A 22,301-nucleotide genomic window follows, 5' to 3' on the forward strand; every position below is an offset into this window, starting at 1 on the left:
AAAAAAAAAAAAAAAGAATTACAATATGATTCAGCAATTACATTTCTTGGCATATACCCCTCTCCTGTCAGCTGTCGGACTTGGAGGCTGCCTCTTCACACGGAAAAACAAGGATCCACCTGGCAGAGTCACTGGAAGCAGCAACTGCGATAAGGTGTGTGGACCTTGCTCTTTCCTGCCCCTGATCCAGTCCAGAGTAGACCCGCCCTTTGTAATTCCGGCTTCACCACACTCTCCATGGCGCTTTTTTATCCCCTAAACTGCACCAGGCCCTACACAGTAATGCTTAGCTCACATCAGCTGTTTAAAAGCCACACTCATCTCAAGCTGCAGCATCTCCTGTAACCCACCCAATATTCATGGGGGAATCTGTTGTTTGTTTGTTGAGATGGAGTCTCACTGTGTTGCCCAGGCTGGCCTCGAACTCCTAGGTACAAGGGATCCTCCTGCCTCAGCCTCCCAAGCAGCTGAGACTACAGGCACGCATCACCACACACAGCTTGAGGAGGATATTGCAAGTGTCCCATTTTAGAGATATAGAAGCCAAGGCTTGGAGAAGTTAAAGTGACTCCTCCACTATCACCAAGTCACCAAGAGGTGAGGTACAGGCTGGAACCCACGGCTCCCAATTTCAAATCCTGTACCGTCAGCTTCATTTGAGTTTTCTGAACAATGCCAGAGCCTGGGGCGGGGGGTTAGCGGCAACCCTTGTTCAAACCTCTTCTATTACAAATGAGGGAAACTGAGGCTGCAAAGGGTCAGCAATCCTCCTGGATATGAGAACCAGGGCCAGGACCCAGGTGCCAAGACGACAGTGACCTCCACTTTGGGCCTGGCCTCTGGTGCTCGGACCTCAAAACCCCTCCACTTCAGGCCAGGACACGGAACACATATGTGCGGTGCACATGCGCGTAGTGAACTCCTTCAGGAAGGCTTCCTCCTCCTCCCACAGCAGGGACAAAGCAGGGACAAAGTGACAAGGCTGGAGGGGTAGTCACAGTACGGGAGCTGGCTTCTGGGCTGGCTCTACCACTGACTGCTGGGTAGCCTCTACTCTCTGGGCCACAGGTCTCTTTTCTTTTTTTTTGAGATAGGGTCTCCTTATATATACCAGGCTGGCCTTGAACTCGTGGCAATCCTCCTGCCTCAGCCTCCCAAGTGCTAGGATTACAGGTATGCACACATGGGTAGTAAACTCCTTCAAGGCTTCCTCCTCCTCCTCCCACAGCTCAGGTCTTGATCTGTCAAAATCTGGTAGCAACTTTACCCTTGTGTGCTCCACGGGGTCCACCACCTCCACCCAAGGACTGGGGACAAGGGAGGGTAAGCTGACTCCAGAGAGCTATGCACATGTTGACGGAGAAGGCAGAGCAGCAGGAGGAGCACCAGGGTGGGGTGCAGGTCTGGGGTAGGAGATAGGCGGTGGGGAGGTGCCCGGGGCCCAGCTGGCTGGCACAGGGAGATGCCCCGAGCCCCGGATGAGGCCACAAACACAGGCCAGATCACCACAGAAGAGCTGGGAGTCTGGGCTCTGGTCCCATTTCTACCAGCAACTTGCTGTGCGACCTTGGAGAAGCCACCTGCCCTCCTGGGGTCTTTGGTTTATTCATGTGTAAAACCAAGGGTTGAGTGAGCTCAGGATCAGCAAACTTTTCTAAACAGCTAGGCAGCATTTTAGATTGTGTGGGGCACTTGAGGCCCCTGTAACACAACTGCTCCCTCCTCAGCGCTTTAAAAATGTAAAAATCAGGCTGGGGATGTGGCTCAGTGGCACAGCGCCTGCCCGGCAAGGGTGAGGCCCTGAGTTCGAGTTCCTATATCAAAAAAAAAAGTAAAAATCCAGAAAACTCTTGGGCAAGTTTTACTTGAAAGGGGAGCAAAGAAAAGTAACTCTGAGCTGGGAGTGGTGGTGCATGCCTGCCACTCCAGACCCCTGAGAGGTTGAGGCAGGAGGATCACAAGTTCAAGGTCAGCCTGGGTCACTCACTGAAACCTGTCTCAAAATAGGCAGTAAAAGGAGCTGAGGGTGTAGCTCAGTGCTAAGGCCCTGGGTTCAAGTCCTAGTACCATAGGGGGGAAAAAAGTAAAAAAAAAACAAGGTAAAAACTATTCATTTTTAGCTCATGAGCTATGTAAAAGCAGGCCAGCTTTGCCCTGCAGGCAAGTTTGTCAACTTTTTGAATTAAAGGAATGAAACCCAACCTGTGTTCTGCAGACCCCACCACCCGCAGCACCAAGCATCTTCCATCAGACCAGTTCTAGCTCTGCCTTGATTTAAACGCAAGGGCCCTAGGGAAGAGAATCTCACTGCTAACCAAACAGAAAATGGAAGGCCGGCCGCAGGGCCTTGAGGACTCCTACCAGTCCAACCTGGAGCGGAGCCCAACTAAGGGTAGGAGCCACTCAACACGAGGGGCCTTGAAAGCTTCCATTTCTGCGCCTCTGGACTCCCGCCCCCTCGCACGCTGGCAGGACTTCCCCTGCCTCCTCAGTCCCTGGCAACTTCCAGTCAGACGTCACCAGCTCTACCACCCAGCTCCGAGCCAGGAGCCCCTTCCTTGATTTATTTTCCACCTGTGAAGATAGCTAGGAGTGTGGAGACCAAATTCAAAATATATCCTGGGTGTGACAGTGGACACATATATAATCCTAGCACTCTGGGAGGCTGAGGCAGGAGGTTACAAATTTAAAGCCAGCCTGGACAATTTAGCAAGAGCCTGTCTCAAAATAAAAAATCTAAATGGCCTGAGGTTATAGCTGTGTGAAAGCCCTGGGCTCAGTCCTCAGTATCACACACACTCACACACACACACACACACACACACAAAGACATAGCTGTGTAGCTTCCCAGGTGGGAAGCCTAGGGTAAGTCACATCACCTCTGTGGCTCAGGTTATTTATCTCCAAACTGGAAATAATAAAACCTAATCCAAGAACTGTTAGGAGGAATAGCATGAGATGGAATTACTTGGCCCTGGACATGGTTAAAAAAAAAAAATCTCAGTTACTATTTTCCAAAAAAGTTTTGAGCCTCCTAGGCAACTGTAGTTTCCGCTTACTGTGGGCTTACTGCGTGCTAGCAGCCCTCACAGTAGCGGCAGTCCTGGTGGCAGTGGCAGTAGTAATATAGTGGCCAGTGGTTACTGTCAGACCAAGTGCTTTACTTTTGAACTCATTAATCCCACAATAACCTAAGAGTTCCATATTATTAACTACTATGCCCAATGTACAGATGAGGAAACTGAGGCAAAGAGGGGGTGTGTCATTTGTCCAAACACACACAGCTGATAAGAGGCTGAGCTGGGGTTCAAATCCAGACCCACTTCTGCCCCAGAACACCAACTCCTCATTAAAACAGGGGTGCACGTGTGCTCCCTCAGCAGAAAGTGCAGAGCACACGTGTGGGGAGATGACTGTGCCCCCAGCCGCTGGCAAGATGGGAGGTGGCCAACAAATGCGAGTGCAGAAGGAGAAACTGAGGCCAGCCGCTCTGCCCACCTCCCGCCCCTACCTGAGGAGGCTGCGAGCTCCAGGTCGGCAGGGTCGGAGCCAGTGTCGGATGGGGCGCAGTCCGGGCTGGGCCGGAGGGTGGAGGTGGAAGGGAGGGGCTCGCTGGCAGGGCTGTCGGGCTCCTGCACCTCTTCCGGGCACAGGTAGACTTCGATGGGCCCCTGGGTGCTCTTCAGGTATATCTGCAGGTTCTCCTGGGGAGAAAGGGGAGCAGGGTCACGGCTCTGAGCACTGGACGCTGACGCACGGCTCACGGTGTGCACAGAGGCGGGGGGCTGCCACGGCGCACGTGAGCAGGTCAGTCCCTGACTGAGGCCCACCTCCCTGGGCTACTCTGCTGCCCGGCCCCCTTGGCCCCTTCTAGCGGGAACACTGATTTTCCTTTGGGAAGCCACTCCCCCACCCACTCTGGGGGGGACATGGGGTCCCCAACTTCAGGGGCTGAGCTTGGGAAAGTTAGAGGGACAGGATCGGTGCAGGGAAGCGCATGACACAGTGGACCCTGGGCTCTGGTTGGAATATGCGAAATGAGCTCAGTTCCCGGGGCTGGAGGTGGGGCGGCTGAGCTGGTATCACAAAGCTCTGTTTGCCACCAGAGGGGACAGCCCAGCTGGGAACAGAGGCAGCACAGAGAGAGGCAGGTGGGGGCTGGGGACAGAGAGCTCTAAGTCACAGCCTTGCCTCCAGTCTCCAAATGTCCCCCCTGGACTCCTCACATGGTCCCCCACACACACACCCTTGAATCACGCCGGTTAGACCTGGCTTTCTGGTACCTCTAAGCAGGAGTCCTGACACTTAGCCTTCCCACTGTGCCCACAGGGCACTGCACACAAAGCCAGGCCTGGTGGCACTTGTCTGTAATCCTAGTGTTCTGGGATGCTGAGGCAGGAGGTTTACAAGTTCAAGCCCACCCTGGGCAACTTAAGTGAGGCCAATCTCAAAATAGAAAATAAAAAGGGGTTGGGGATGTAGCTCAGTGTGAAAGCCTTGGTTCAATTCCCTTCGCTCCCCCTCCCTCCCAAAAAAGCACTGCACACGGGCCATCCAGGCCGACACTCTGTTCTTTGTGGAGTATTCCACATGGACAAACCCTATCTCCTTATTTAATTCAGTGCCGCTGATCAAACCCAGGGCCTTGAACATGCTAAACAAGCCCACTACCACTGAGCTACATGCCCAGCCCTGTACTCAGTCTTGTCTTCCTATTTTTTCCTTTTAGTGGTACTTGGGGCCTTTACATTGAACTACAATCCCAGTCCTTTTTTATTTTTAATTTTAAGACGGTGTCTCACTAAGTTGTCTAAGCATAGCTTGAACTTGAGATCCTCCTGCCTCAGCCTCTATTGCCCTCTCAGCTTCTGTCATTGCTGCACCAGCTTGGAAGCCACCAGTGTTGCAATGGGCACCAAAATGGACCAGCAGAGCTTGGGGCTGCTCAGTGTCAGGGACAGAGCTATTAGCAAGACTGAACAAGACCCTCCAATCCTGCTCTGCGCCAAAGGCTTCCCCTCTCACCTCAGCTTTGTCTGGCACTTCCAGCCTTGTCTGCGGAGGGGCCTTGACCGCGATCACCGTCTGCTCCTTAAAATTGCCGACAGCACGGATGTCTTGGTAGGTCACGTAGGCCAGCGTAGCAGCGGGAGGGTTAAGAAAAGTGACCGCTCAAAAACGAAACTCCCGGTCAGGAAGGGTGGCCAATGTTGCAGTCCCAACACTTGGGAGGCTGAGGCAGGAAGACTAGAAAGTTTGAGGCCAGCCTGGGCTACTAGTGAGTTTGAGGGTGGCCTGGGGTACCCAGTGAGGCCCTATCTCAAACCCCCTCTCACCAAAATATCAAACCTCCAGGCCTCTCCTAAGCTTCTGCACATCACTTTTTCACTCCTATGCAGCTCAGAAATCTTCAACACTACAACCAGTCCTTTGTATATCAGCAGCTGCCTTGAATTCTTTAGCAAATCGAAATATGTCATCTTTTTAAAATGCTGCTTTTTAATCGTATACACACACACACACATATATGCATCTATTTTTCATACAGACTATCTCTCGAGCTAGATCATTAGCTCTGAGAAGGCAAGATGAGTTTGGGAGCAGGGGCGTTGAGACAAGGTCTCACTATGTAGCTCAGACTGGCCTCAAAGTTTTATTGATCTTCCTGTCTCAGCCTCCTGAGTGCTGGGATTATAGGCACAAGCCACCACACCCCACTAGAAAGATCTCATAAAATTTCCTTGTATTTCTCAAAATGTCTAGGATCCTTCCAAAAATACAAGGTCAGAGCCAAAAACCAACGAGGCCTGAAACTATTTGGTACCAGGAATCAAACTCATGACCTCGTGCTTGCTAGGCAGGCGCTGTGCCACTGAGCTATATTCCCAGCCCAAGACACAAAACCATTTGGAAAATCATGAAAGAGCCCTAGTAAAGTCCATGTCCACTGACTTCATCATTCCCATCCCAGGAACATAACCTAGGGTAATAGCAAAAATACGGGAAGACATTCTACATCGAAGGTATTCATTGCTATGCTGCTTACAAAAATGGAAATCTGGATGATCTAAATATCAGTTCCGGGCCTTAGCAACACAACAGAGTGTAGTCTGAATAGGACAGTCTGAAACTACTTCTTTTAATAAAATTTAAGACAATCTCAATTAATCTTGCAATACTCCTGCATCGGCCTCTCAAGTAGTTGGGTTTTATATGTTACCATGTCTAGCTCTTCAAACCACCTTAAAGGTGAGGTTCAACCATATGAACTTGCTTTATTGAAAGTAAAAAGTGGCCAAAGAACAGCAATTTCATGAAGCGCAACCAAATGGGTTGGAAAGATATAACGACACAGAAAGATATCTATAGTAATATACCAAATGGAGAAAGTCAGACTGAAAAATGTTATACAGTAGGCATGGAATTATATTTAAATAACACATAAACATATGGATGAGGAACGATAAACTGGGTAAGGAGGTACAAGCCAGCACTCCGGGAGGATGAGGCAGGAGGATTCCAAGTTTGAACCCACTGTAAGCAACTTAGCGAGATCCTGTCTCAAAATAAATTTTGAAAAGGGCTGCAGATGTAGCTCAGCATGAAGCCCTGGGTTCATTCCCTAATAACACACACACACACACACACACACACACACACACACAAACTATGACTATGTTAAATTAGCAGATCACTATTTCTTCCCTACTCCCTCCATTTTCCAGATGTAAAGAAATGTACTAGCCAGACATGGCAGCACATGACTGTAATCCCAGCTACTTGGGCAGCTGAGGTAGGAGGATTAACGTTTGAGATCAGCCTGGGCAATACAGTGATTTAGCAAGAACCTGCCTCAATGCCTGTAATCCCAGCACTCAGAAGGCTGAGGCAGGACCATCACTGTAAGTTTGAGGCCAGTCTTCCCTACATGATGACTTCAAGGACAGCCTAAACTATGTAGTGGGACCCTGTCTCAAAAAAAATAAAATAAAATAAAGACCCTGTCTCAAAACAAAAAATTTTTAAAAGGGCTAGGGACGTAGCTCAGTGCAAAGGCCCTCAGTTCAATCCTCAGTACTGCTAAATACATACATAATTTGTTTTATTTTTAATAGTCTTGCAAGGAAAAGTCACTGAGAGGGAAGAAAGAGTTGGGCCCGACTCTTGGTGAGAGTCAGTCCCTGCAGGAAGTAATGAATCCACTCTGGAGAGGTGGAAACCTGCACTGGGCCCTGCTCCCCGCCCCGCCCCCCGCGAAGAGGATATCTCTTGTTGGCTGTGTCCTCGGTCAGGTGCTTGAAGCTGAGAGAACAGCTCTGGATAAGCTGGTCCAAGGCCTGCTCGGCGCTCATCAGCTCCTTCAGCTCCTGTCCCAGCTGTTGCTGCTTCGAAGGCTGGGCGGGGTCTTCGAATATTCCCCTGCCTCTGGGAACAGAGCAGCCCCCAACATCAGCGCCTGTCCGCATCCAGGGACCCCAGCCCCAGCTCTGCTGTGCAGAGCTGCACTGATGGAGTGGGAGAACCTCCAGGAGGAGGCTAGTCACGCGGTCCACGGTGGCGTGACACCTGCAGGGTTGTGCAAATCAGTGGGCCAGCCTAGCTCCAGGGGACTGTCCATGGCCTGGAACTTGAGGTTGGGGGCTGGGCTAGGGAGAAAAAACTAGTTAAGGCCTGAGCTCCATTTCTATAAAGCTTTCAGCTCAGTCCAGCCCTAGGCCTCAGCCTCTCCTAAATGGAAGGGAGGTGGAAAGACCTCGCTCTTGAGCCCCTGGTCTAGGTTTTCATAGGGTTCACCCCAGGGCTCCAAAGTCTCCTCTTTAAGGCCTTCCAGAAGTGGGGAGCGGAATCTAGGTTATTCCTACTGAGCTCCCAGGAGACTGTGCTAAGCTAAGAGAGAGGGATCTTGGGATCCCTGACACAGGCAGCATCCGAGGTCTTCTCTTTCAACCTGCTAGAAATCGTCTTCCACTCTGCCCTGCTCTTCATGCTCCTACTATTACTCAAGCACTTACACCTACTCTTGCACCCCACTTCAAAGACGCTGCCTCTGACTCAGCGTGGAAAACTTTGGTTGCTCTTGATCCACCTCCAGCCCTTGTGCCCACTGCATGCTGGCCTCAGCCCCGCCCATGACACTGGCTATTGCTCCCGGCTCTGCACACAGCACTGGCCCCCGCCCAGGCACTCACACCCACTGGATGTTGTTCTTGGACTTCTTGCGGATGAGCTGGATGCCCTCCAGGACGTTGGTGATGTCATAGATGCGACGCTTCTGCACATCCAGCACCTCCGCTGCCCAGTTCAGGTCCAGGACCCCATCCTCTGACTCGCTCAGGAGGTAAATGAACTTCTTGGTGAGCAGTCCCAGCGACGTGTCATACCGAGTCTTCTCTCCAGGGGACTTGGGCGCTGAGGGGGGAAAAGGGTCCCTCAAGCTCAGGGAGGGCCAGCCTGCAGGGTCCCCTCCATTGCCCTGGACCCACAGCATCTTCTACTGCGCTCCACCACCCACGGCCCACAGGCAGGGGTTTTCACTGCTGTCATCCAGACGGGGAACCTGGTATCTAAAAGGAAAGTGACTCAGCCAGGGGACACTGTCAGGACAGGAAGCCTATACTCCTGATGCCTGATTCCAACACCTTTGCACCACAGCTCGGGGCAGCCCTCTCCACTCCCATAACTACCAGGCCCGCCCGCTGTGTGCAGCTCATTGGTCTAAGTACCTGCCATGCATAGGTATGTGTAAGCCTTACAACACTTTGTAAGATTGCTGTGCCACTACTCCCATTCTTCAGATGAGAAAACTGAGGTACAGACTGATGAATCAACTTAGTTCAAAAGTGGCAAAACTAGGATTCAAATCCAGACCATCTGACTCCATGGGCTTCCTTCTCCACCATTACCCTGTTCTCCCAGTTATACCAGGAATTTGGATTTTGGGTAGAGGGGGACTGACAAGCCTGGATTTGAGAACATTTTGTAGAGGCATAGTTGCTTTTTCTTCCCATGTATTATCTGAGAGGAATCAGTCATATAACATCAGATGGGACAGGCTCATGAAAAGGGTCCCTTTCTCAGTGAGGTTGATGTTGCAAGACCACATCTCAGCTGCAGTGTCTTAAACCACAGGGGGCCCTTTTGCAATCAAGTGACTTGCAAGTCACATAGCAGGTCAGTGGCCAAACTAGTTCTAGAACCGGAGTTAAAGCATCACAGGTTCCTCTGGAAAGACTTCATTCACAATTCCTTAACACAGATGGTGAGCGTTTGGCACTCAGTACTTTGTCACGTTCTGTGCGCGTGGCAGACATTACTAGTTGATCTGTGCACCCTTTGTCAGTAGTCCTGCTAAGCGTGAGATTTCTTCTATGCAGTACTCTGGGCAGCCTCTCCCAATCAATTGGAGAAGAAACTTTCTCCTCATTCCTGATCTAGCTGTGCCTCATTTTACAGATGACACTAGGGTTCACAGAAGAGATCAGACTGGTCAAGTCAGGTCGGAGCCCTGCCTGGACACCGGTTTCCCACCCAGTCACATACCTTCTTCATTAGGTTGGGGAAACTAGCGTTTCTCCCACTCAGTGGTTCAAATTCCTACTTTAAGTAGAATATTGACTTATTTTTAGGAAGATTCCTGGGCCTCTGGATCTTTTTCTTTTTGAGACAGGGTCTTACTACGTAGCTAAGATGGCCTCGAACTCACAATCCTCCCGCCTCAGCCTGAGCCCTTGGCCTCTCTGGATTTGGTTGTCTCCAGAGCCTGAGTCTCAGAGGTGGGAGTATCATTTGCCTCCCAGAAAACAGGACTTGCCCCTTCTGAATGCTCACTTCTCAGGCCACTCATTCGGCAGACAGCCTGGATTAAGTTGAGCCCTATTTCCCCTGAGTTACTTAGCTCTGTCAGCGTGTATGAGAGAGACTCTGGTTAGCCTGTGCCCTACCCTGAGCTAATGTCTCCTACAGAAACATCAGATTGAACTAAATATGAGAACTTTGGGGCCTGGGATGTAGCTCAGCAGTGCAGCGCCTGCCTGGTAAGCGCAAGGTCCTGAGTTCGATTCTCAGTACCAAAAAGAAAGAAAAAAATTTTTTTTTGATGCTTCTATATTTATTTTTATAGTACAATATAATTTCCAAAAAGATATATAAAGTGTATTACTAGTTACTTTACCTCATTTAACATCCTGCCTCACAGTTTGAAATTTTTGGTTTGGTAGTTTTCACCATATGTGTATTGCTTTCATTAAAAAAAAAAAAAAAAAAACAGAATTGGCTGCGGAGAGGGGAGGAACCCTTCTACATTGGTGGGAATGTAAACTCGTATAACCGCTATGGATATCAGTATGGAAAATCTGCAAAATACTAAAACTAGAAACTCCATCTGACCCAGCTATTCTCCTTTTAAGGATCTTCCTGAAAGAGTTAAAGACATGCATACCTATGCTTATAGAAACACAATTCGTCATAGCTACATCTTGGAAGCAGCCTATATGTCCGTCAGCAGAAGAATGGATTAAGCAAACGTGGCATTTACGTAAAATGGAGTACTACTGTCGTAAAGGATAAATTTGAGTCATTCGTAGTAAAACAGATTCACCTTGAGACCATAACGTTAAGTGAAGCAAATCAAGCTTAAATACTGCATGGTCTCTCTTATATGACAAAGCCAAATTATAAATAAAGAGCAATACAGGGGCTGGGGATTTAGCTCAGCGGCACAGCCCCTGCCTGGCAAGCACAAGGTCGTGAGTTCGATTCCCGGTACCGGAAAAAAAAACAATAAATAAATAAAAACAAAGAGCAACACAAAAGATAGACAATAGGATGTAGGCAGAAAGCCCTTTCTCAAATGGGAAGGGGATTAAGAGACAGAGGGAGAGAAGAGGGAAGGAGGATGAGGAAAGGAATTAAGATGTGTGATGTACGTGTACCAACTCCATACCAGGAATGTAACATTATACGCTGCAAACACGGACAAATGAAAAACAAAAAGAAAGAAAATCAGAGGTGCTAGAGACGAGAGGTGGCTTGGCTGGAAAAGTGTAGTCTTCCAGTTTTTGCTGGGATTGGGGCCGGAACTGAGCCTCCTCACTTTTCTCTAAATATGAAAACTAAGCCAGGCGTGGTGGCTCATGCCTGTAATCCCAGCACACGGGAGGCTGAGGCAGGAAGATTGTTGCGAGTTTGAGACCAGCTGGGGCTACCAAGTGAGCTCAAGGCCAGCTTGAATTGCATAGTGAGACCCTGTCTCAAAAAGACCAAAAAAAGAATATGAAAACTTTTAAAAACGGTAAGCTCTTGGTGAGTACTGGTCATCAGACAGATCATAGGCATGGCGCGTAAGAAGCAATACAAGGCTCACATACGCTTTTGTCCTGACTCCACGCTAGCTGCGGGACCCTGGGCACGGACTGAGTCTCAGCTGCGTAGTCGGATGGGAGAAAATCTACTGGGCAGGGTCAAGTGGGAACACACAGGAAACTTTGGTAAACCAGCAAGCGTGGTCTGTTTTCTCTGTGGGCCGCGTATCACTGCTGACGCCTTGGCCCGCTGGCCCCTGTCCCTGCCCCACCTCCCCCCAGGTGCCCCAGCGGAAGCCTACTTTTGGGGCTGGGAAGGCCGTCCACGCGGAAGCACTTCCCCTTGGGAGTTCGGAATTCAGGGACCGCAGGCTTCCCAAGACCCTCCAGGTCCAGCTTCCTTTTGGCCTAGGAGAGACGGGGAGAGAGAGAGACAGGCAGAGTGTGAGAACTGATCCTTCCTCAGCCTTTCGCCCACCTGGGGCTAAGACTTGAGGCCACCGGCAGCCTCCTCCTGTGCCTGTTTGCCACCATGCTGGTGAAGCTCGGCCCCATTTGGTAAGAAAATAGCAATGGTCTGAGAAGTGAGCGTTCGGAGGGGGCAAGCACTGTTTTCGGGGGCTCGGGGGGTGACACTCCTATCTCTGAGGCCCAAGCACTGAAGGCCACCAAACCCAGGGAGGCCAAGTGCTCAGGCTCCCTCACCCTAGGCCACAGGCTGCCTCCACACAACCCCCATGCCCAGAGGACACACCAGCCGGAAGGAGCGGGTAGGACCTAAACCACATCAGGCTGGGGACCGCAGCCTCCAAGCAGCAGCTGGCCCAGCTGGCTAGGGTGCCCATCACAGCCCCACAGCTGGCCCTTATCAGAGCGGAGCCCGGCATCCGCCCAGGCCCAGGGGACTTCCTGGCTTGGTGCCACACCCAGGGAGGTGCCCACATGGGAAGCGGAGCAAACATCCCCCACCCCCATGTTTGGGCTGTCACTCAAGGGCCCGGGGCCTCCTCGATACACTATGTGCCATTCTTTCTTCACAGAGGGGCAGACAATGAGTCCTCCCCCAGTATCTTAAGGGCCAGCTGCTAAAGCCCCGCTGCCCCTCCCCGTTCCCGCCAAGCTTGGGAAACACCTGCTGGGGAAATCAAACCACAGACCCATCTGCTCCTCCCTGCCACCACCGCCACCGGGCCCCACAGAGGCCCAGGGCTACGCTGAGCTGCACTGCCCGGGGAGGGCCTCCCTCCAGGTTAGGCAGGGGCAGGGCAGGGCCAGCACCAGGGCACTGGGGCACAGGTCAGAGGCTGGGCCAGGGCCGCAGGCTCTCTGTGACCAGGGGAAACGCTGCACAGCTAGGAACCTCAGTCTCCTCCTCTGTGAAATGAGGCAGAGCTATGGTGAGGCTTGCAGAGGACACTTCTGTAAAGTTCGCAGCCTGTGGCTTAGCATACAGTAAGTGTTCAGGAAATGCATGGTACTTTCCCTAAAATCCAATCTCAACATCCTCCTTGACACCCTGAGCCCATTTCCTTCCTCTTCTGTCCCCCTGTCGCCCAGACCCCCTGCCTTGGCTTCCAGGCCTATTTTAACACTTGGTAGTGAGGTCATGCTCAGTAGGGCTGAGACGGCTAACTGCTGCCACCCACAGCTGGGCTGACAGGTGGGGCTGAGGGGGACGGCTCCTCCTGCTCACAGTCCCCCTCTCCCTCTCCTGCCTCCCCCAGGAAGTCTTCCTGCGCTGACTGGAGAAGCTCTGCTCCTTGCTTCAAGGAAATGGAAACGATGCTCCTCTCCACTCCCCCACCAAGACCTAGACGTAATCCAAACAGCTCCCTGCGCGTGCCCTTGAACACTGCTTACCTATCTCTCAGCTGGTGAAATCCTAGATTCTGGGGGCACCACACGGTCCTGTCACTTGAGAGAGGGCCAGGCTTTCACTGCAAACTTCCAACGGCTCTGAGCCTCACTGAGCCCCAGCCCCCATCTCCTCATGAGCCTTCCATGCCAGGCCCCATTTTACAGTTGAAGGCACAGCAATGGGGTGAGCTAAGGCCTTTCTCCATCCTGACCGACGCTGCCCATGCCAGGGTCCTTCGCTCATCCTCCAAAGGAATACCAAGGGCAGGGAGAGGAAGGGAGGGCGGGCCAACTGCTGCCCGAAGCAGGAGGGAGCAGCCTGGAGCCTCCCAACGCTACTCCCCTCCCCCGCCAGAGCTCCCACCTGCAGAGCACAGCGGGCAGCCAGGACCTTGACCAGGTTCCTCGTGCTGGGCCTAGCTCCTGCTCCGAGACTCCCGCAGTATCAGTGCTGGCAATCTCCCTTGGCAGACAAGACTACTCAGAGGTCAGGGTGCACTTCCAAGGTCACATAGACGAAGCAGGGCCAGGATCTGAACCTAAGTGCATCGGGTTTCCAGGTCACCCACCAAGCTGCCTCGGCTCTGTCCCACCTACATCCCCCCAGGATTTGCTGGAATATGGGCCAAGGCCTGCTCCCCCCACTCCCCCGCACCCTTACGCTGTGCTCCCAGGCCTGCAGGCAACAGAGTGTCTCTTGCCTAAGGACACCTCTCCGACACGTTTGAGAAAAGTCAATGTACGGGGGCCGAGGGAGTAGCTCGGTGTCAGAACACTTGTCCAGCATGCACTAGGCGCCAGGTTCAAACCCTGGCACCGAAATGAAGGCAAGGGAGGAAGAGAAGAAGGAAGGATGGGAGAAAAATCAACGCATAGCTAAGATGGTCCTGCAGAACCAAGGAGGCAGAGGACTAGCCCCGGGGAGGCTGAGGTCGGGTCCTGGGATCAGACCCAGTTCTTGGCTAGGCCTCCTGCTTCGTAACTGGTTGAGCCACTTGTAAACTGGGGCCAATCCGCCCCCCTCCGCGGAGGAGTCAGCAAGACAGTGCAGCCGGGCGCTCTGCTCCACACGTGTCTGCACAGGGGAGCTGCCAGTACTAAGGTGCCGGGCACCAGCAGAGGCAGAGTTCAAAAGGGAGATGCAGAGACAGTGCCAGGAAAACAAAGGTCCGTGGCCACACCCAAGGCCAGCCTGGCTCTAACCTGGACTCGCACTGGCAGCCCCTCTGGCCTGCTTACGATTCACCCTGCCCACCCCTGGGAGAAAAGCACAGCTCCTTCCTGTGCAGAGCTCCCCAGGGCGCAACCCCTTCCAGGCAGCAGGGTGAGGACACTGGGGCCACAGAAAGGAAAGCGACTTGCTCAAGGTCACAAAGAGATGGAGTCAGGTCTCTCCTAAGCTTCAGATCAGACAGTATGGGACAGGAGCACCGGGAAGGAACTTGGTAGCTAGGCAGCCTGGCTTGGCTGCCTCACCCCTCTGAGCCTACACTTCCTCTTCTGACCTGCTTGTCAAGTTCAGTGAAATGTTTACTTTCTGCCTGGTATGGCGGTGCACACCTACAGTCCCAGCTACTCAGGAGGCTGAGGCAGGAAAATCACTTGAGCCCAGGCAACATTTGAGCTAGCCTGGGCAACATTTGAGCTAGCCTGGGCAACAGAGCAAGACCCAGTCTCAAAGCATATTTTCTGTTATGGAAGTCTAGATAATATAGATGAATTCAAGGGAAAAAGAGAACCACTGCAGGGCCCAACTGTCTTCACAGCTCCCCATGGGCCTGAGACATAATTATGCTTCGTGCCTGGTCAGACAGGGGATTCAACATAGAGAGGGGAGCTCTGTACAGGAGCATCCCCCTCGTCTTCTCCAGGGAGTGGTGGCAAGAGCACTAGACAGGCAGCAAGAAGACCCGGGTTCTAGCCTTTATTCCCCCATCAAAGTTAATTGCCATCCCTGTAAGGGGCAGCTCCCCAACAAATCCTGCTCACCCTGCACTTTGCAGCTTGGCCACAAAGCAGGCAGTCACACCCAGGGTTGGGTTTGGAACGGCTCCAGGTCACGCCCTTGTAAAATGAGTAAGCAGGGACTGAGGTGACCACAGGAGAAGGGGCTCTGGACCTGGCAGGCCTTTAGGGGGTCTCGCACAAAGAGATCCCCCACTTCTCGGCCGGTGACTTGGGCAGGTGTCTTCACTTCTCTGCTTAGCCTTCTCATGTGCAAGGTGCCTCAGGCCGGGCATCACGTCCAAGATAATGAAAGTGAAGAATGCCAAGCGGTGCCTGGCATAGGAGAGGCGTTCAGTAAAGGAGAGCCATTCTTGCTAAGAACCCTGAGCCCCCCTGGGAGGGAGGTAAGACAGATGCACTAGGGTTCCTTTGGGAGGGATGAAAGCAGCTCAGCGCCACAGCTGTTACTGAAACTCTGAGTTTGAAAGCAGCTGGCCAGAGGAGAGACCATGTGTGACACAGAGCCCTTTCCCTGGTATCACCCGGCTCCTAAGTCACGCGGTACTGGGGAAAGTCAAGGTTGCATGGAGAAGGTGGTCTTGGGAGCCAGCCCCCCAGCTCCCTGTGTGACTTTGCTCAGGTCATATCCTCCCTCCAACCCAGAGTTTCTCCCTGTAACATGGAGCTATTAACCCCACCTGCCTCACAGCCTACGAAAACATCTCAGGCTGTAAAATGCCGAACACAAGACACCACAAGACAATAGCTATCTTCAGTTGCTTGACCTATAAAATGGGGATAATAGCATGCCTGCTTCCTACTCTTCTAGTTGGAGATAATGTGCAGGACGGAACTCCGGCCGGGTAAAACAAAGCATGTTTCCAGTGGCAGGAACTGGGGCTCTGCCTACAGCCCGAGATGGCTGGGACTGGTGCCTGCCGATTGGCACGGGTCTGACCAGATGTCTCTGAGACCACGGGAACTCATCTTGTCCTTGTGTGGCCTCCCATACATAAGCAAACCTACAACACCCCCAACTTCCCTCCTGGAGCCTGGTTCCAAAACCCAGGACCGGGAGCTGGAAGTGACCGGAGATGAGCCAGCACCGTACATTTTCAGGGAGAGGAAACTGAGGCCCCGACTTGTCCAAACGGTACATGAGTTAGCAGCAGAGCCAGAGCTAGAGCTAGAAACCAGGCTCCCCCACCCCCACCCTCGCTCCCCCAGGTCCTTTCCAATTCCACCCCCACACGGAGGTGGTTTCGATACCCCAGAGCTCCAGGAATTCCCAGCGCACAGCACACACACCACACTCTGGGCCCTCCCTGGACTCGGCCTGGGGGTTTGAGGAGGAAACAGCCCTCCGAGCAGGAGCCCAGGGGGGCTTCTCCATCTGCATCCTCTGCCGGCTATCAGGAGGGAAGACGGGGTCTGGGATGTAAGGCAGATACTTGGGAAAGGGTTCGTGGGATGAACAACCTGGAGTCCGCCCAAGCCAGACTGGACTGAGACCCAGGAGACGGATCCCCTTTTAAAGTCCTCAAATTATCCCCGGGCCAAGCCCAGTTCTCTTTTCCGGGCCAAACAATGTACCCAAGGTCACACAGCACTGGAGACTCCCAGTGCAGTCCTCCGTACCCCACTACTAAGGACGAGATTATTTCATCCAAAGTCTGAAAATGACGGGTCTTCTACTAGATACTGGGGGCAATGATTGTTTTGGCAACTGAAAACTCATCTTCCTCCTCCCCAACTCGATCCCAGGTCCCCCTCCCTCCACCCAGAAAAGCACGGAGGGAAGCAGTGAGGGTCCCCAGCATTACCGGCAGCCGGCCAGCCGGCACACAGCGCACGACTTGGCCGTCGGGTCCGTGGGGGGTGGCGTCGAGGCAGGTGCCAGGCGCTGCAGCGGGAGGCACCGACTGCGGGAACAGCGAAGTGTAGTAGGTGGTGGTGCCTGGGCAGAGCTGGGGGCTGCTTAGGCCCGGAGGCCACAGCTCAGTGGGGCTCAAAGAGGGCACCCCCTTGGGAGGCTGCGCAACGGCTGGGGCCAGGGCCCGGGGCCCACGCAGCATGGCGACTGCGGCGCCCCCCACCCAAGCCGGACTGGCGCGCCCGCTGGCACTTGCGGGCTCTGGAGCCTGCAGCGGCTCACGCGGCCCGCGGCATGGCGCGGAGGCCGGGCAAAGCCGCCAATGGACGCCGGCGGGGCACGGCCGGACCCTCCCCTCCTGGCCCGCGGCCGAGCCAAGCAGTGCTTGGAGATCGCCGCTTGGAGATCGCCAGGCGGGCAGTGGCACTGCCAGGGGCCGTCCTCCCGGAGAACGACCCGAGTCCCGAGAGCCTGGACGCTGCGATCCGGCCCGATATGGGCAGGGGCTCCCGGAGCCCACAAGCGTGGCAGAGACGCGACGCGCTCGGACAGAAGAGGGGACCTCAAGGCCCTGAGTAGCTCTTGGATCGCTCTCTGGGCCCCGAGCCTTTCTCGGTTTCTTTTTTCTTGTCCCTTTTTTTTAGCGCCAAACTACGTGCCGCGAAATTCAGATTTCCCGCGGAAAATGCCGCGCGCCGATTGGCTGCTGCAACAGGTACAGGCTCCACCCCCCGGAAAGGAGCTGCTTTTGAAGCGGAGGCTGCACCGCCAGCTTCACTGCTTAAAGGGGCCGCGACATCTGCTGTTTCCCCAGCGTCCGCAGGCGCTAGCCGCTCGCGGAAACTGGGACAGAAGGTGGTTCCGGGATAGACGGTACAGTCTGCCAGAGCACTGTACAGTTGCTGGCGAATGAGCTCGGGCTCTTTGGGGTTAGGAGAAAACATTTTGGCGCGGAAGTCAGCACCTAAAGCTACACCCTACGGTGTATGGCAACAGGGCCTTTTGTTAAAATTACACTGCTGTTTAGCTCGATTATATGTATTTATATCCCATTTCCTGCTAAAAAGAACACCAGGATACCTGTACCCTTACTTGACAGGGGCCGAGGGACAGAGCTTAATATTTAATTACTCTTCGCAGGGAAAAACTAACATCTATTGAGCACCTGCTGTATGTCAAACACCACGTTAGACCATTGGATCTGTTGTTTTATTTCATTTCCTCCAACAACCCTGGGAAGAGGAAGGTAACGTGGGAGAGTCTGAGAAGGCGGGGTAACTTGCCCAAGGTCATACAGAGAGATCTGCCAATTTGAGAACTGGCAGTCAATCTGGGACAGTCCAGCTGCGGAGCTCCTGTGTGTTCCAGGAAACGGCTCCTCCCGACTCTCCCTCCTAAACCGCGCCCTGCGCCCTGCGCTTTCACAGGCGCAGCCCGGTGGGGGTCCGGAGTGCGGAGCACGCTCTGGTCCACAGTTGCTTTCCCATGACTTCACGCTCAGTAAATATCTGAACACCCCTAGGTTTCTCCTGCACAATCCTTTTGTCCCAAGGGCCTCTCTCATTCATTTCAAACCTTCATTGCTGATCACCTGTTTACATTCCTCATCTCTCCAGTTGAGGCAGGCTCAGGGAGGAGACCGAGGCAGCGGGGAAGCGCGTGTGCTGATTCCTGCCTGGTGCTGTGTGACTTGACTTGTATGGAAGGCTGTGCCTTGGCATTTAAAGCCCTCCATTATCACCAGCATGTCTGGATTCAAACTCAGGCCCTGCTGAACTAACTGTGTGACCCCAGGCAAGTTTTTTAAATTCTCTGAGCCTCGGTTTTCTCCTGCCTAATAACCCTTACCTCATGGAATCATTGGGAAACCTAATGAGATAATGCAAGTGGCGTTTTCAGCACGGATCCTGTCTCAGCAGGAGCTGCAAGAACTGGCAGCTGTTGCTACATCTCTGACCTTATCTCCAGTACACAGACCCTTTTAGTCTCCGTATCTCCTTGGTCCTTCAAGGACCTCACCTTCCAAGAAGGCTTCCCTGCCTGTGCCCCCCTCACAGCCAGAGCACCTCTTGCCCTCTTCTGACCCATGAACCTCAACAATCAAGGCTTTCCAGTCTTTGTTTATCAGTTGGGCTCTAAGCTCCTTCAAGGGTCTAGGTCAGATTTCTCTTTGAAAGTTCCTCAGAGCCTGGCCTGCCACATGCAGAAAGTGAATAATCAGTGTTGGTCGTAGTTTGTTCATCTGCCTGTCCAGCACAGAGTAGCAGAAGTGAGTGAGGTCTGAAATCAGAAGGTCAGCAGGCCCCGATTAAATCCTGCTCTCTGCTTCCTAGCTGGGCAGACCTGGACAGCAACTTGTCCACCTTTCTTAACCTCCGCTTCCTCGGCCATCAAATACACACCATGCTACTACTTGGCCTGTTTCTCAGGGTTTCAGAGACTGTATTACAGTGCCGGTGGTGATGATGATCCAGAGCGTTTTTTTTTTGTTTGTTTTGGTTTTTTTGTTTGTTTGGTTTGGTTTTTTTCCAGTACCGGGAATTGAACTCACGACCTTGCACTTGCCAGGCAGGTGCTGTGCCACTGAGCTAAATCCCCAGCCCCGATCTAGAGTGCTTTTTGAAAACCTACAGCTCGTATTTATTCTACCAGGCTCCAAGCACCATACCTTAAGCATTGTCTGATCCTCTCAACCCACCTTTGACACAGACGCTATGATTATCCCCATTTTACAGATGAGGGAATCTGGAAAGAATTGTAGCAGAGCAGGTTTGGGAAAGAACCAGGGCCCCAGGGCCAGGGAGGGAAATGGGGGTGGCAGGGTGGAGCTGGGAGGAAAGAAGGGCGCCACGGAGGGAGCTGAGAGCCAGCTCTCTGCGGTTGAGTTTCGAGCAGCTGGGACTGGCTTTAGAGTTTCACCGCCTGGGAACCAACAAATTCCTGCAGGAGGTGTGGGGCACAGAACTGAAGCCTGTCTCCCTGGGCCCTGCTCCTCGTCCTTGAATTCATTTCTGGCGTTGTGATCTTGGTCAGGTTGCTAGGCCTCTGTGAGCCTCGAGGTCCTTATCTTTGACACAGGGATGGCAAAGTGAGCTCTCCATTTGCTGAAAGGACTCTAAGGATTGGATTTAAAGTCCTCAGAAGGGTGGCACGCAGGAGGTACTTGGTATAATGCCAAGCTATGCATTTTACATGCATGACTTTATTGAAAGCTCTCATCTACCTTATCACAGAGATAATGATTTGGACAGATGAGGAAACTGAGGCTGGAACATGTCAAGGGACTTGACTAAGTGCTGGTTAAAGATGAGATGAGGGGGCTGGAGATATAGCTCAGCAGCACAGCACCTGCCTGGCAAGCGCAAGGTTATGAGTTCAAGTCCTGGTACCCAAAAATAAAAAAATTTTTAAAAAGATGAGATGAGGACCTGAACTCTGATCTTTCTTTCCTGGGGCACTGAGATCTTCTGAACTAAGAACCAGCCCCAGACCCCTTCTGAAGAAGATTATGTCCTGCCCTGTGTCAGAGGTTCCAGGGCTGTGGACATTGTTGGAGATGGAAAGTATGTGGACCTCAACTAATCAGGAGCCTTGATGCCATTTTCCAGAAGAGGAAACTGAGGCATGGGGACATGAAGTGACTTGCCTGAAACCACAGAGCTAGTGAGTCAGGAAGCCCCTATGCCAGCAAAACCCAAACAGCCCTGCAAAAGCGGCGGGTAAAATCAGCCACGGATGGTGGCACATGCCTGTAATCTCAGCAGTGTGAGAGGCTGAGGCAGGAGAATCTCAAATTTGAGCCCAGCCTGAGGAACTTAGTGACTTTAACAAGACCTTGTCTCAAAATGAAAAATGAAAAAGGCCTGCAGATGTAGCTCTGTATGAAGGTCCCGGGTTCAATCCCCAGTACTTCAAAAGAAGGTGGGGGATCTCTGCCCCATCTCTGTGCTTCTTTTACAATAAACATGTGTCACTTTGGTAATGGGACAATAAAAGTTGTTTGAAGGGCTGGTGATATTTTTCAGTGGTCGAGCACTTGTCTAGCGTGCACAAGGCCCTGGTGAGGGCCTTTGATTCCATCCTCAGCACTGCAAAGCAAAGAAAGAGGAGGAAGGAGGAGAGAAGGAAGGAAGAAACTGTTGCTTCAGAAAAGCTTTGCTAATGATGGTAACACTTTTACTGGAAAACTGTTGTGATGGGGCGTGCATGGGTTTTCTAACAGCGACTGACCCTGAAAATACCGTGTGAATGTTTGTTGAATACGTGATCCCGAGCCCTGACACCCCTTTAGCTGTGCTTGTGAGTGTATCAGAGTACTGTTCTGAGCCTCAGTTGCATCACCTGAGAAATGGGGCCAATCACAACTGTCTCCTGGGGTGACTGTGTCAAAGTGAATCTGGGATGATCTAGGACTGTGCTATGTGTGTGTGTGTGTTCATCAAAATTTATTGAGAAGGCAAAAGATTCAGATGGACAGTTGTCCAGAGAAGAGATACAGAGGTCAATAAGCACATGAAAATAAGCCCCACAGCATCAGTCACTGGAGAAATGATAAGGCCACAATGAGATGCCACCACATCGTGCTCTCTGGAGCAGCTGTAAGAAAAGAGATGGACACTGACAAGTGTTGGCCAAGACGTGGAGAAACTGGAACTCTCACACACAGCTGGTGGAGAAGTATATGGTCCAGCTGCTTTGGAAAACGATTTGGTAGATTTTCAAAAAGCAGCTCTCATGGAGATTCTGCATAACTCAGTAGCTCTATCTCTAGTATACATTCAAGAGAGAATTGATAAGGTATGTCCACACAAGAATGTGTACATAAATTCCATAGCAGCATTTATTAGTAAAAGTAAAAAGAAAAAAACCCAAATGCCCATCAACTAATGAAGTCATATGCGTACATATACATATATGTGTGTGTGTGTGTGTGTGTGTATTACTCAGGCATAAAAAGGAAAGAAGTACTGGTCCATAATACAACATGCAGAAAGTATGAACACATGCTAGCTATAATGTGTTTTCTATAGGCATGATGCCTATAATCCCAGCACTCCAGGAGGCTGAGGCAGGAGGATCACATGTTTGAGCCCAACCTGGACAACTTAATGACTTCTCAAAAGCCTGTCTCAAAATTTTAAAAAGGAGGCTGAGGATGTAGCTCAATGTGAATGCCCTGGGTTCAAATCCCCAGGTGCTGGACAAAGAGAAAGAATGTATTATGCTAAGTGCACGAAACCAGACCCCCAAGGCCACACCCATATCCATCTGTGTATACGAAGTGTTCATATGGACGAGTCTACAAAGACACAAAGTAGGCTAGC

At 52.1% G+C, this 22,301-nt stretch overlaps 1 protein-coding gene across 2 annotated transcripts in view; it reads right to left on the minus strand.

Moving 5' to 3' along the window:
- The window catches only part of E2f2 (E2F transcription factor 2), a 19,957-nt gene extending 2,692 nt beyond the window's left edge, over positions 1-17,265 (minus strand). Inside the window, exons 1-6 of one of the 2 annotated variants that reach the window (XM_005394766.2) lie at positions 16,928-17,265; positions 11,603-11,708; positions 8,196-8,409; positions 7,267-7,425; positions 5,026-5,140; positions 3,512-3,704 (exon numbers count right to left, since the gene is read on the minus strand). In XM_005394766.2, the coding sequence (XP_005394823.1) occupies positions 3,512-3,704; positions 5,026-5,140; positions 7,267-7,425; positions 8,196-8,409; positions 11,603-11,708; positions 16,928-17,179 (1,039 nt within the window). In that variant the 5' untranslated portion in view covers positions 17,180-17,265. Of the gene's footprint in view, positions 1-3,511; positions 3,705-5,025; positions 5,141-7,266; positions 7,426-8,189; positions 8,410-11,602; positions 11,709-16,927 lie in introns of both variants that reach the window. The other variant, XM_005394765.2, reaches the window with a different exon arrangement.
- Positions 17,266-22,301: the final 5,036 nt, after the last annotated feature.

Source organism: Chinchilla lanigera, unplaced genomic scaffold (genome assembly GCF_000276665.1).
Source record: "Chinchilla lanigera isolate Chin_1 unplaced genomic scaffold, ChiLan1.0 scaffold00051, whole genome shotgun sequence".
NCBI lineage: Eukaryota > Metazoa > Chordata > Mammalia > Rodentia > Chinchillidae > Chinchilla > Chinchilla lanigera.